Raw genomic sequence first — 15,869 nt, 5'->3', positions numbered from 1 at the left:
GTATAGACTGAAAGAACCATTCACTCCTCTGAAAGAAGAGGATTGGGAAGGGGTGAGGGAAGGAGGGGTGAAGCCAAAAAGCTTTAAAAGCGAGGAGGCGGGTCCACAGAGCAATCTATGAAAGAGACAGAGCCTGGTTCAAATCGCAGGGCAGAACCTGGACGTTTTCCTGAGGAAAATGCTGAGCTGTTCGTTTAATACACACTAAAAGGAACAGCAAAGGGCTGGGATAACTTCTTTCCCCTTTAAAAGAAATAAATAAAATAAGCCTGCTTTGAGTGATTTCACATCTCCCTCCTCTTAAAGCACACACTGGCCTAATGATCCTGGCCGTCCCAATGGCCAAAATCAACAAATGGAGCTGTCTGCCAACTCGCTGGTGCACAACATAGTGGGCTCGCTCACAACAGCTGCACTGAGAAGTAAACAGGAAACAGGGTTTGGTAAGAATAGGGTGGACAGTACAGGCTGCACCCCCTCCCACAGGGACCAGCCTCCAACCAGAGCTGAGGGAGCAGGCAGGCTGGAAAGGGCGCCCTGGGCAAGCAGCATATGGCAGCCCCTCGGGATAGATCCACCTACAGCTTTTGCCTTGGCATAGAACCACCTATAGCTTCTAAAACAAGCCCCTCCAGCTGGATAAAGGCAGCTCTATGTCAATCAGAATGTGGCTTCCTCCTCATTCCAGACCGCCTTACCAAAGAGAAGAGCACAACCTTCCTTCCAGCCTCCCTAATAATAAGGAGAACTGGCCTGGGAGAGGCAGAGGGGTAGACTCAGAAAGTCAAGTGCCCGTGTACTCTGCCTACTCCTCCCCAAATGATGAACAATGAGGAAAGCCCACTAATGAGCATGGAATGAGACATTATACTATGAACATGTGAGTATCAATTATGTGCTGGGCAGTGACCTAGCAACAGATTTGAAGAAATGAGAAATCTACTTGACCCAGAAAAATCAAACTGAGTAGGGAAGAGGAGGAGGCATTTTAAGGGAGAAATAGAAACTACATGCACCCATTATACAGTTTATCCAGGATCAGCAGGACAGAGAAGCACCCAAATTCTGGGATCATTGTCTGAACAAAAGGTGCAGATATGCACATAACGGGGATGCTTCTGCATAGCCTCACAAAGGGCCAAATATGGTGAAACGAGGATGAAGGAGTCTACATCAACTAGTTTCTCGAAGAGAGATGAAAAGGTCTGGAATACAAAGGCCTTCAGAGCTAATCTGAAGAGATCCTCCTGGGAAACAGCAACATGCCTAGATGGTCACCAACAAACACAACCCTGAATCAGGCAAAGGGATTTGCAGCCAAAAACAGACTGATAGCATAGTAGATGGTTAGATTAATGCAAGCAACCCATAAACTGGCTGCAGATTTTCAAAGGAGTGCTGAAATGAAGTGGTATCAAAAATATGCCTATGCAACAGGCCTGTCGGGGAAAAAAGCAAGCATCTGTGTCCTTCAGCTTCCCCTCTAGTCTCAGTTCTGAAAAGCTTTTTCCAAAATAGTGACATGAACTGATGCTGCTTCATCCAGAATCTATCATCCAGTCTAAAGTTTACCCTGTGGCCACAATACACACACACTCGGCAAGATTAGAGGGTTAGTTTCTAAAATTATAAACACCTTACTAATAAAAATAATTCCCCAGATCCATAGTGCTATGAGATATGAGGAACTTAAATGTCTGGATTTTGAAATGAACAACATTTTCCCAGTACAAAGCTAATTAGCCCACCAAGAAGTGAAACCTATAGCATGGCCTGCAGAAGTGCAAGGCACTGGAGGACTACACTAAACTTGCTTTGAATATAAATAATATGAAAAAAAGGTAATTTATCTAAACACAGTGTATTTAGCTCTGCAATCAGTACCTCATAAATAAAGAGAAAGATGAAGGGAAAGCATTATAATTGATTTTAAAATTAGTTCCAAGCAAAGAAATAATCTGACAACCAACAAGGTCGACAACAGTAAAAAATATATAGCCCTCAGGGAAAACATGCACCTAAAAAGGTCAATGAATCAAGACACCTAAACTGCTCTGAAAGAAGAATATTTGGGAAAGCCTGAGTAAGAGTAGAGGTGTTAAAAGAATGTCAATTGGGGACCAATCTGCAAAAGCACTTAAAATCCTAACATTAACTCCTCTGGTAGACTGAACACACTCTGCACTATGCTAATGGAATACCATTAGGAGGAAAGCCACCTCCCAGAGAGGCAGGGCTAGTCAACCCAATGGCAGCAACCAGACAAACTAGGAGTGGGGAAAGGAAGTGTCTATAGAAAACGAAGCCACCTGTGTCCTGGCCACCAGAACAAGTAATCCAGTTAGGAAATAGGAAAATGGGAGTGGAAGTTGACACGTTGGCTCAAGTTGGAATTGCTATCTATCAGAAGTAGTCAAGGAGATTAGCAACAGATTGAGAGATAGTAAAATGCCACTCAAAAGCAATATATAGATTAGGTCTTGAGCCTCAGCAGATATTTAGATTTAAACATTAAATGCTTGCTGTGTTTATAGCACTCTGCAAGATTCTGAAAAAGAAAGGATATGAAGCTGAGAAAACCATGCCATTCCAGCCCTCAGAGTAGTTTAGGCTTCACAGTGGAAAGCAGGCCCCGACATTAATAAGTAGTACAGGCTGATAAGGAGGTAATAAGTAGTACTATGTGCATGGAAATCTTGGGGCAAAAGGCACCTTCAAGAACCAGCGCAAGAAAAAGGGTTACCTGAGCACAGAACTATGTTAAATGGTCACAGGACAGTAAATATGATGCTACTGTCAACGTAAGAAACAACAGAGAATTACTGTGGCTCACAGGATTGAAAAGAGGCAAGAAATATGAACACACCAGCAGCAGAAAGTTTTATATAAATTGAAAATAGAGAACTGTGTAAAGGCGATGATTAAATGAAGAGAGAAGAAAGAGAAAAAGAAATAGATTGCAAGAGATAAATGTACATGGTTCAGGGAAAGATTAATGCCCAAGAACCTCTAGAAGATGCTAAAATCCCACAAAAATTATTTAGAGGGAACAGGCAAGATCATGGGAAAAGGAATGCATTAACTAAAGGAAACAAAAGAAAATATAATTTGTAATAGGGAGAAGAAAGCAAATCAAAGGGAAATAGGATAGATTCTTGCTGTATTTTCCAGGTCATAATTCACTATAAAGATCAATGGAATGTACATTTTAGGAACTCTGCAATCTACCCAAATACCAAATGTCTTTACCTCCACCTTGATTCAGGCCTGCCCCCAGTGACCTCTCCAGCCAAAATACATTCATATGTATTCAAAAATACATATGAATCTTTTTACAAATGATAGGATATATATATAATAATTACATCCTGAAATCTTAAAAAGATGAGCTAAGACCCACCCCACAGTCCTCTCATAATTTTTTTCAGTCCTCTAACAAAGACAGTTTCAAGTGTTCTTCTCAGAAATGCCCAGATCAAACAAATCTGAAGCGTATAGAATGCCTCTGCCAGCGCTCTGGCATATTCTCCGTCTGTCTTTTGATCACACTGCTGCAGTCCCCAAATCTCCCCATTGGAAACCGGTGAGATGCTATATCCATTTCAAAGAGCTTTTGCTTCTCTCCAAGGTCCTTAATGCCAAGCTGGAGTCCCTCTCTAATTCACTATTTGCCTTATGCTCCGTCACAAGTGGGAGATCACAGTCAGTGGGCTTATTGGTTTGCCCGCTTCACTTAGGAACCGCAGCCCCACAGTTTTCTGTTGGTATGCATCTAAGTGGAAGCATCATTTGCTTTAGGGTCCAGAGGGACCAGTCATCTTGCTTTCAGAAATCTAAACTGGAGGGAATAGGTTTAGAACCGCTTTTAATCGTGTCTAAATGGCAAAGGACCCTGGGGCCCTGTGCAACGAAAGGAGTTATTAGCACCTGAAACTACTCTGCTTCTGACAAAAAGCCCTTAAGAATCCCAGGGCATCACTCATAATATGCCTACCTGCAGCTCCATCTACCATCAACTGCCTACATAGAAGACCCAGTGGGGTGAGGCTTGGGAACAGCTTCCCCATCCAAAGGCAGCAAGGGCACTGGGAGATTAGGCAGACTGCAGCTTTAATAAAACTGACCTTTTAGTGCCCAGGTCTGAATATTTAAAGACCCTGCTGTGAAAGAACATTTATGTGGTAAATAAGTTCACAGGGAAGAGACTGAAAGGGTGATGAAAATGAATACAAAGTGAAAATCACAGGGCTAGATGAGAGGCTCCACCTTTCCATACTTACCAGAGGTCCAAGCTGAAGGTGCATAGGTCGGGGTGCAAGTAGGAACAGTGGTGCAAGCAGAGGTAGGGGTTGGGTGTGTGTGTGTGTGTGTGTGTGTGTGTGTGAGAGAGAGAGAGAGAGAGAGAGAGAGAGAGAGAGAGAGAGAGAGAGAGAGAGGCTAAGGAAATGAGTTTGAGGGGGAAAACCTGAAAGAGAGAGAGGAGCTAAGGAAAGGAGTTTTGAGGAGAAAAACCTGAAACTGAAAGCACACTTTGTACACTTAACACCTGGGGGTTGAGTAAATGATGTGCCTGTTTTCAAGGTAAATTTCAGCTCCTATATCCTAGTCCACTACAATAACACTGCATGAGCGGACTTCATGGAGGAGTAAGTCAGCACCTTGATCAGATGCCAAGGGTATGTATTTCCATTGTCATTAACACTGCAAGTGTAACACAAAGCTCACAGCAGCCCTGGGCAATAAAGCACTAGGTTTTCCAGTTTCACATCAAAGCCACTTGCTCTCTAGGAAGTCCTGAGACTACACAATGTGTTATCTCCTTTAAGGCAGTAACTCAGAAACCCAGAGCCTTTCTCCAAGACTTAGCACTTGTTTCTTTGTAGCAAACAACTGGATAAAATTAACTATACAGTCTGCCCTCTGTAACAGTGAGTTCAACATCCTGTGGGTTCAACCAACCACGAATCAAAAATATTTGGGAAGCCTTAATAGGTTTGGCTCAGTGGATAGAGCATCGGCCTGCGGAATGAAGGGTCCCGGGTTCGATTCCGGTCAAGGGCATGTACCTTGGTTGTGGGCACATCCCCAGTAGGAGGTGTGCAGGAGGCAGCTGATCGATGTTTCTCTCTCATTGATGTTTCTAGCTCTCTATCCCTCTCCCTTCCTCTCTGTAAAAAATCATTAAAATATATTTTAAAAAAGGATTTGGGAAAAGAAAAATGTTATGTTTTTGCTGACATGTACTATGTAGTCAGGCCTACAATGGTTACATTTGTATTGAGCATGTATAGACTTTTGTTCTTGCCATTATTCTCTAAAAAATACTACATATCAACTGATTTACAGAGCGTTGACATTGTATTAGGTATTAAAATACTCTAGAAATAATTTAAAGTAAATGGGAGGATGTGCTTAGGTTATATGCAAACACTACACCATTTTACATAAGGTACTTGAGCATCTACAGACTTTGGTATCCACAGCGGGCCCTAGAACCAATCCCCCGCGGATCCCGACGTAGATTGTACCGCAGAACACCACATCAGCATCCAAAATGGCTCTCAGCCTGAAGGAGTTAACATCTCTAAAGAGTCAACTCTGGATTCACACTGAATAATCCAAAAGCACTGTGCCACAGAAGCAGAAGCTGCAGCATCAGCCATTCAATTGTACTCTTTCTGGGGAAACCATTACACACCCTTGCTTTTAACTCCTGTCATACTTTGAAGCAACAAATCAGATTCTAACCAAAATCTGAATAATGAAATACAGGGTACTATAGGAAAGCAATTGCCTAGGGTGAAAACAGTTCCTTTGATCGTGCTGTTTTGTCCAGAGCCCTTCCTCTGGCTCCAATTAGAAAGTAACCAAAAGAGGGAAGTAGTAGTATATAAAGTTAGCCTAGGGCAAAACCTTCTTGCCTCTATGTATAATTCAAGAGAAATGAACTAGTCTCTGTACAAAAAAAAAGGAAAATTTAATTTGCCTTACTATTACCACAATATATAGATGTCTCGGTAAATCTATATTAGTTGATGACATGTTATTAGAGGCTTTAGGGTTTGAGGAAGATAAACATTCAAAGAAATCTCTCCTTCCTTACTTGAAGGGCAAGCCCCACTGGGTCATCATCTGGGAGCTGGAAGTGAGTCACTGCATGCCAAGCTAGACTTGCCCTCCTTACCTACCCCTCCAGATCCTTAATCTGCACTTTCTCCCACTCTGCTCAGAACAAGCCCCAATACCATAAGCTGTCAGGGTATCTTTTTCTCCATTTTAAAGCCAGTGACCTCCAGAAAGTGTCCAAAAATTAGATGGAAGGTAATCTCCTGAGTGTTTCATTCAACACCCTCCACGGTCCATCCATAGTCTCCAAATAATCCTCAAGCACTGTTTCTGACACTACAAGACCACCCCCTAATTCCTAAACCCTCAACACTCTCATTGGAGAGTCTACTGGCCTTGTTCTAACTAGGATAGCCACATATTCTTGGGCACTTTGTGCCTTGCTCAAGGGCACCTGGCCAAGGGAACAGGGGCAAATGGGAGCTGAAATTCAGCCTCCCTTGTTTGTCAAACCATGTGCCCTGATATGAGGCTGCCTGGAGGAAGAAATAACCTTCTCTTACTTGTTACAAAGGTGCCATATGGGCTAACAGAGTTCTGGCCCCAATATCTACATCTTGAGTACTCAACTGGTCTCCCCTTGTATAACAGTTGGTATACAGTAAAGAATACTAGAAACCAAAGACCCCAAGGAGTTGGATGCCTGCTTGCCTTGTCATTACAAACATAATTATATCCTCACTGGGATCTCCAGGTGATTTTTATTCCTACAGGAATATTATAAATCTATGTTAACTCTAAGAAAAGCACAGAGCTGAATCTTCCACCCATTATGAATTCTGTGAAATTCTTTAAGTAGAAAGGCAACTCTAAATCCTCCAGTATAAAAAGAGACTGGTTGAGCTACATCCACAAGTTCTCAATTATCATACCATTCACCCACAGGAACTTGGTCAAAAGAGGCTTACCAAAAGCAACACAACTCCTTGCTGCAGATCAGTTTTCATCTAAAATGATCTCTTATACTAAATGCAAATTACTCTCATATTTTGTAAATGCAAGCCGCCAACACAGAAGTACTCAAATCTAAATTCTCTGGTTTAAAAATTCTTCAAAACAAAATCCAAAAGTGTGGCACAAATGCTTAACACATAACCCCTGCTTAACTCCAAGCCCACTTCTCTACTCTCTAGCATTAACTATCCTCTCTATTCCAGTCATACTAAATTATTTGGAATTCATCATATGCCCCATAGTCTCTCTCTCTCTCTTCATGGGTATCCTGAGATGTTCACAGGGCAAGCAATCTGGCCCTGCCTATATTTTGCATCATACCACTCATGAGCCATCCACAATAACCATCCATTCTCTATTCCCAATCTTACCCAATTCTGATCAGTGAGAAATTGTCTTCTCCCCGCTTTTTACTTAGCTAACTCCAAAGCACCCTTCCTTAAAGAAGCCCTCTCAAATTCTGCATTCTCATAAATTCTAAACTTTTGTTCCATAACTAAGCGAAATTACTTGTGTTCTTCCCCGACTAGATTTTATTTTTTTTATTTATTTTTTTATTAAGGTATTATATGTGTACATATCTTACCATTGCCCCCCCACCCCACTCCCATACATGCCCTCAACCCCCAATGTTTTGCATCCGTTGGTTACTCTTATATGCATGCATATAAGTCCTTCAGTTGATCTCTTATTTCCCCCATCTCTCCCTAACCTTCCCGCTGTAATTTGACAGTCTGTTTGATGCTTTACTGCCTCTGTAACTATCTTTTTGTTCATCAGTTTATACTGTTTTTCATTATCCCCAAATGAGTGAGATCATGTGGTATTTTTCTTTCATTGACTGGCTTATTTCACTTAGCATAATGTTCTCTAATTCCATCCAGGTGTCTACAAATGGTAGTAATTCCTTCTTTTATATGGCAGCATAGTATTCCATTGTGTAGATGTACCATGGTTTTCTGATCCAGTCATCAGCTGATGGGCACCTAGGCTGTTTGCAAATCTTAGCTATTGCAAATTGTGCTGCTATGAACATATGGGGTGCATATATCCTTTCTGATTGGTGTTTCTAGTTTCTTAGGATATATTCCTAGGAGTGGGATTACTGGGTCAAATGGGAGTTCCATTTTCAGTTTTTTGAGGAAACTCCATACTGTTCTCCACAGTGGCTGCACCAGTCTGCATTCCCACCAGCAGTGCACGAGGGTTCCTTTTTCTCCACATCCTCACCAACACTTGTCGTTTGTTGATTTGTTGATGACAGCCATTCTGACAGGTGTGAAGATGGTATCGCATTGTCGTTTTGATTTGCATCTCTCGGATAATTAGTGACTTTGAGCATGTTTTCATGTGTCTCTTGGCCTTCCTTCTGTCTTCTTTCGAAAAGATTCTATTTAGGTCCGTTGCCCATTTTTTTTATTGGATCATTTATCTTCCTTTTATTAAGTTGTATAAGCTGCCTGTAGATGTTGGAGATTAAACCTTTATCAGTGATAACATTTGCAAATATGTTCTCCCATACAGTGGGGTTTCTTGTTGTTTTGTTGATGGTTTCTTTTGCTGTGCAAAAGCTTTTTATTTTGATGTAGTCCCATTTGTTTATTTTCTCTTTGGCTTCCATTGCCCTAGGGGCAGTATCAGTGAAAAAGTTCTTTTGGCATATGTCTGAGATTTTGCTGCCTGTGGATTCCTCTAGTATTTTTATGGTTTCCCGTCTTATATTTAAGTCCTGTATCCATTTTGAGTTTATTTTTGTGTATGGTGGAAGTTGGTGATCTAGTTTCATTTTTTTGCATGTATCTGTCCAATTTTCCCAACACCATTTATTGAAGAGACTGTCTTGACTCCATTGTATGCTCATGCCTCCTTTGTCAAATATTAATTGCACATATTGGTTTGGGTCGATATCTGGATTCTCTATTCTATTCCATTGATCTATATGTCTGTTCTCGTGCCAGTACCAGGCCATTTTGAGGACAGTGGCTTTGTAATACAGCTTGAAATCTGGTATTGAGATCCCTCCTACTTTATTCTTCTTTCTCAGGATTGCTGTGGCTATTCGGGGTCTTTTTTTATTCCAGATGAATTTTTGGAGAGTTCTTTCTAGGTCTGTGAAATATGCCGTTGGTATTTTAATGGGGAGTGCATTGAATCTATAGATTGCTTTGGGTAGTATGGACATTTTAATGATGTTGATTCTACCAATCCATGAACATGGTATGTTCTTCCATCTGTTTACATCTTCCTCTATCTCTTTTTTCAGTGTCCTGTAGTTTTCCGCGTATAGGTCTTTTACCTCCTTGGTTAGGTTTATTCCTAAGTATCTTAATTTTTTTGGTGCGATGGAAAATGGGATTGCTTTTTTATTCTGTCTTTCTGTAAGTTCACTGTTGGTGTATAGAAATTCCATAGATTTCTTGGCGTTAATTTTGTATCCTGCTACATTGCTGAATTCATTTATTAAGTCTGTTAGTTTTTTGATGGAGTCTTTCGGGTTTTTTATGTACAATATCATGTCATCTGCAAATAAGGACAGCTTTACGTCTTCTTTTCCAATTTGGATGCCTTTTATTTCTTCTTCTTGTCTAATTGCAATGGCTAATACTTCCAGTACTATGTCAAACAGGAGTGGTGAGAGTGGGCATCCCTGTCTTGTTCCTGTTCTTAGGGGAAATGGTTTTAGTTTTCGCCCATTGAGTATGATTTCCCCGACTAGATTTTAATGTTCTATGAGGGTTTGGTTTACCCGCCTGGCTGCAGTCCCTGCATAATATCCAATGCAAAGTGGGCCCCAGTAAATATTTACTAATGATGATGAACCCACTCATTTGAATTTCTAAACTTGTGCTGTCCATTACCATAGCCACAATCCACATGTAGCTGTTGAACCCTAGAAATATACTAAGACAAATTGAGATGTGTTCCAAGTGTAAAATATACACAAAATTTAAAAGACTTAGTAGCCCTAGCCAGTTTGGCTTAGTGGATAGAGCAGGGGTGGGCAAACTTTTTGACTCGAGGGCCACAATGGGTTCTTAAACTGGACCGGAGGGCCGGAACAAAAGCATGGATGGAGTGTTTGTGTGAACTAATATAAATTCAAAGTAAAGGAGCGGAGGGGAGAGCAAGAGAACCCTCCGCTCTTTCGGCTCCGCGGGCCGGATAGAACAGCCGAACAGGCTGGATCCGGCCCGCGAGCTGCAGTTTGCCCACGGCTGGAATAGAGCGTTGGCCTGCAAACTAAAGGGTCCCAGGTTCGATTCCGGCCAAGGGCACATGCCCGGGTTGTGGGCTCCATCCCCCCGCAGTAGAGGGTGTGCAGGAGGCAGCCAATCAATGATTCTCTCTCATCATTGATGTTTCTATCTCTCTATCTCTCTCCCTTCCTCTCTGAAGTCAATTAAAATATATATACCTAGTATATATTTTTAAAAAGACTTAGTAAGAACTTAAAAATTAAGTAAAATATCTCATTATTTTTTATATTCATTAAATGTTGAAATGTTTTGGCTATATTAAATAAAATCCATTAAAATTAATTTTTCATGTATCTACCAGACAACTCAACAAATACAGCTAGCATTTGTAGCTTACATTATATAGGTATCGGACAGTGTTGGTCTAGAGTGCCCTTTCTCCAATCTGCTGATTTCTCTTCTTCCATGAACACTTAGATATACACTAGCTGCTCCTGAGAAGACTTCCCTAGCATCCACAACTGGGTTCTTCACAGCACCCTCCACCACTGTGCTCAAGGTGCATTACATTAACTTATTTAACTTATTTCTTTGTGACCCCTCACTAAAATCCTCTAGAGGAATTTAATGAGCAAAGAAGGGAAATCCTTCTTTATGTCAATCAAAAGCCATATGTTGTAGACTCTTAGAGCTAAGCTTTACTTAGAACTTTCTGAAAATGGACTAAGATTCTCAGGAGTGAAATTAAAGGAGAGAGAGAGAAGAGAACCTACCTCGGGGTAAAAAACAAGGAATTCTAAAGCCTAAACTAGTGCATATATTGCCACAACTTCTCATTGTCCACTGAGGCTAGGAGAAATCTATCCAGTTATACCCTGAAGAGTCCAAAACGATCCTGGAAAAACTAAAACCCCTCAGTAATAGTTCAGTTCTTACTCCAGAAAACCTGCTGTCATCCTACCTAAGCTATAACACTCCTACCTTCCTCAAAGCTGCTTAAAATTCAGCTACATAGCCTACATTAACATAATACATTTGGCTGATGGTGCAGGCACAAAAATTAACGTTTAAGAATTTCAAAGTTGTGGTTGCTGTGGGAACCTTAATTCCAACTGCATGGCACAGATGCAGAATTGTGGACTACTCCCAATACTGATCAAATTGGAGATATTTATTTACTCTGTGCAATGAAGCAGAGCTACAGTTACTGAGAGAAACTTATTTTGGCATTTCTAGGCTTTCATGCATTTAAATTCTCAACGTTACCACAATACTGTTTGCTGCATTAAATTGCCTCCTCCATGGGGGAAAAGGAAGAGAATGAACTGATTGGCCAGACATTCAAAGAACCCATCCTGTATGTGTTTCTTATGCATAATCTGATTCAAAAGACAATCATGATATTTTTATTTTACTCTTATGGGCTGTCTGTAAACTCTCATGCAAATGAAAACAAGGCATGAATTTCAACTTGTAAGTGTACCAAATCATGTGGACCTGAAAAACAACAAAAAAGCAAATTTCACGTCCTTGGAAGTACAAAGTAGATAAATTTTAAAAGTAGAGAGCACAATTTCAGCCACACTGTTTAATTTATGAAAACTGTCCAAAAAGAAAAAAAAATGTCCAAACACTTGCCTGTGTCACTGGCTCTCACTGAGAACCCAGTTCTGTGTCCAGTCAACACAGTTGTACACTTTAGTTATTAAAGGGCAAAAATAGGAGTTGTAAAGATATCTGTAACAACAACACATAGGCAGAGAAAAAAAAAAAAATCAACCTCAATCCCTATTCCCAACCTCTCATAACTCTAATGATGGAAAGAAAATGGCCTCAAATTTTAAAACAAAACTGTCTGAATACTACCAATACTTATCGTTTTTATCCTAAGCATAATTTCTCAAAATCACCCACACTGGTTAGGCAAGCACCTATGCTGCCAGAAGATCCAACAAATAACACAAAACAGTGTAACTAATAATTATAGTTACCACTTGCAAAAGATGAGTAGGTGACCCTAGAGAATATATATAGCAAGATTCATTTCTTCCTAGAGCAAAAACAAATGAGCCTATCTAAACAAAATGAACAGCAGAAATGGGACTTACTACAACACATGTCAGATGCAGACCTTCTCCTCTCCTTATTCTCAGAGAAACAAGATCTCACTAATAAAACACACCTACCACCTCACATATCCCAACCGTAACTCCTCTCAAGCCCCCCAGGGAAGAATGCCAGCAGTGCCCATCCATAATAAAGTAGAGTAGTGAGTATGAATCAGGACAAATGAGGTCTTCCCATTAACAGCTAGGCTTCAAATATTATGAAATACGTTGAAGATTTAAAGTATGTGGTCTCTGGAATTCGCAGAAATATGTATCACATTTAACTAATTCTCCAGCTCCTTCTGTTTGGTTTTTGAAGAGAAGCTGCACTGCTTCCCTATTCTTACCTGTGTGTTCTCCCCCTCCAGCCTCGGTGGTCGGATGCTGGACAGGTGGATGGTTTTGTAGTCACCGGAGTTCAGCTTCACAACAATGGCATCAGCATTCAGCACCTGCATCACCTGTGGGCACGAAGGCAAAATGCTTAACCCTGCTTCAATGGCCCAGATAATCATAGCACACATACTACGGAACAAAGCTTTCGCCAGTCACAGGGAGAAAAGTGAGATCAATAGTCATTGAGGCAGATCTAATATCAGCCATCATGAGGCAAGAAGGTTGCTATGCTACAACTGCCAGGCCCCAAAGACCTGATTATGATTTCTCCAAGAGAAGAGTCTATAGCATTCGCAAAGATAGTCAATCTTCTTTATCTTTTCCCTAACCAAGACGTGTGGTTAACTACAAAGCTTACAAACTGGAAATCCAGTCTCTACATGTTACTGAAGATTTTCCTGGAAACAGGATCTAAACTAAAATCAATCCCTATATCTCAATGTGAATCTAGGAAAAGAGGCAAGAGCTGGATTAGAAGAAGGTACCAGCACTAGATGAGAAAGAATTAAAGTAGGATGCCCAGAGAGCAGAAAAACAAAAAACAAGTGAAGGGCAAAAAGAATTGACATCTCAGCGTGGAAAAGCTGTTAATCTCACAGGGAGAAACATTAAATTGCTAAGACATTACTTCAGCTACTCTAAAAGCCACTTTTTCAGAGCACTACTATGGGCATCTTTGTTTTAGAACCCCAAATCAGTGCCACTGGACCCCACTTTCAGCTGAAAATGATTAACTTCCAGTCTGAGATAATTTACAAGGACAACTATTTGGAGGGCAAAAGTACAAATATTCCTCTGTGGAGGTTATCAGGATACCCTACTAATGTGCACAGAATAAAATTCCACTGAAACCAGGCTAGGTTTCAAGTAAAACCCACAATTTAGCCAGCAGTCTATAATTCACCCAATTATACTCAGAGCCTGTTGTTACAGGGCTGTTTCTTCCTTTTTGCAAACAACACTTTGCTACAAGGTAGCTACTGATTACAAAACAGGTCCCCATCCACCTCATCTGCAGAATCAAAACGACCTCTTCTAGGCTTCAGTCAGGTCCCATCATCCGACAGCGGAACAAACTACAGGGTCAGCTGCCACTGTATTTTGAGGGTAGAATTCCCAAATGAAACAAAAAGATCTAGACTCCCCTTTGCTATGGACAAAAGAGCCCTTGTTAACCAGTCAGATCGTTGAAAACAAATACACCCATTTACTGGCAGGCTCTTCCAAAATGGCTATCTTCTATCTTTTGCCAAAGAACCAGCCACATACACACCAAAAAGAGTGACTTAAGGAGAACCTGAAGAGCAAAAAACAAAACAAGCAAGAAATTATATATAAGAGGAAACAGCAGGAGGTAAGTGCCATCAAACAGAATGAATGAAAAAAAGATGACAGTTGGAAATGAGCTGTAAATCCATGGAAGACTGAGTAGGGCTGCTGGATGGAGACATCCGTGGTTTTACGGCCATAGGTAATAGAAATCGTGTACAGAAACCATATCATTGACTGGAAAAGTAATGAAAGTCTAAATATCTAAGTAGATTGGGCAGGAAAGGGGTGGGAGTGGGAAATTATATATTTGTAAAATTATATTTATTGGGTAACAATGGTTCATAACATTATATAAATTTCAAATGTACATTATAATACAACATCTGTATATATTCAATGTGTGCTGACCACCCAAAGTCTAGTTTCCTTCTGTTACCATATATTTTACTCCCTTCCTCCTCCCCCCATTATACATAAGACTAACTTGCAACCCTAAAAGCAGCAAAAAGCCAGTCTCAAATAACCACAGCCATGCTGCTATAGACTTTATGACAGATCCGATCATCACAAAGGCTAACCACTCAAAACCAAACAGCCAGAACCTAACTCACCTGGTCAGAAAAACTTGGTGAGGTCCAAGGGTAATCAAAGCCATGGTCTTTGGTCACACCAGGACCAAGTCAAGGCCAGGGTTGATTACCTAGGTATGGGTGGTACCAAAGGGCATAGGACCCTCCAAATCAAAGAGCCCCTTACGCCAGCCCAATCACAAAAACATGTCCATGAAAACTTAAAAATAGTCCATAAGACATAACTGAAAATACAGATTCAGTAACTAAATGAGAAAGAGTGCATCTTAAAGAAAAAAGAGTGCATCTTGTTCCCACTACCATCTAGTTATTAATGCCCATCATTCCCTAAAGATACCACTAGTAGCTTGGAGAAATGAGCAAAAGAATAAAAGATGATTTCTCTACCCTTTAAAATACATTTGGGTGAAAGGAAACAAATTTTAATACGGTTGTCAGAACTTTCCTTGGGTTAGGTATCCAGGTACATGCCACTCTGATTCCACCTTCAAACCAAAGAGAAGAAAAAGTTCCACAATGCCATGCCAAGCAAAATAGCAAAATAGCTAAGTAAAGCAAATCAATACTGCTCCTCCCTCAAAAGTACAGGACCACTGCCTAAAGGATAATAAGAGTATTTGTTAGGCATCTCAAATGAACACACACTTCCTAAATCTCAATGATGAACAGAGCTACACATTCCTCTCACACCAAAACTAACTCATTAAATTGTCAATTGCCAAAAACATTGATAAATTCCTATAATTAAGACATGAGAAATATCTAGACATTCTCCACTCCCTAGTCATGCTCAGAGAGGAATAAAACCAGGGAAAGTATCACAGTGTTCAACCCAATTATAGAATGTGAAGATCTAAGCCTGCCCCTATGACAAGTTACTGGTGCTCGTCATCCCCTGTATTGCGTTAGCAGCAGCAGCAGCAGCAGCAGCAGCAGCGAATGAATTCCTGAAGCTGTAAATTTCTGGCCTCAGCAGCACACTCTCTCTGCTCGGCATCTCCCTGATTAGAAACCTCCTCTTCAAGACCTGCACACTCTGATGCTGCCAGCTAAATGAGGTTTGGCTTTCTGGTGAAGGGGTGAATGGGGAGTGCATGTGTGTGTCCATGTGTGTGTATTTAAGGGGGATTTATGACTTATTATTCCTCTGTAAATGGTGTCATTAGTGTTCGGAGAACAAGCAGCTCCAGAACTGAGGCATAGAAGAGGCAATAAAAGAGTGGCTC

General features: G+C 40.8%; 1 protein-coding gene across 1 annotated transcript in view; it reads right to left on the bottom strand.

Moving 5' to 3' along the window:
• SND1 (staphylococcal nuclease and tudor domain containing 1) overlaps window positions 1-15,869 on the bottom strand; it is a 495,060-nt gene that overhangs the window by 409,309 nt on the left and 69,882 nt on the right. The window contains exon 10 of the mRNA XM_080663510.1: window positions 12,733-12,846. Within this exon, the coding sequence (XP_080519636.1) occupies window positions 12,733-12,846 (114 nt within the window). The remainder of the gene's footprint in view (window positions 1-12,732; window positions 12,847-15,869) is intronic.

This window comes from Plecotus auritus (assembly GCF_963455305.1).
Source record: "Plecotus auritus genome assembly, chromosome: 4".
NCBI lineage: Eukaryota > Metazoa > Chordata > Mammalia > Chiroptera > Vespertilionidae > Plecotus > Plecotus auritus.
The sequence above is the reverse complement of the archived record's forward strand: the minus strand, read 5'-3'. Positions and strand labels throughout refer to the sequence as shown.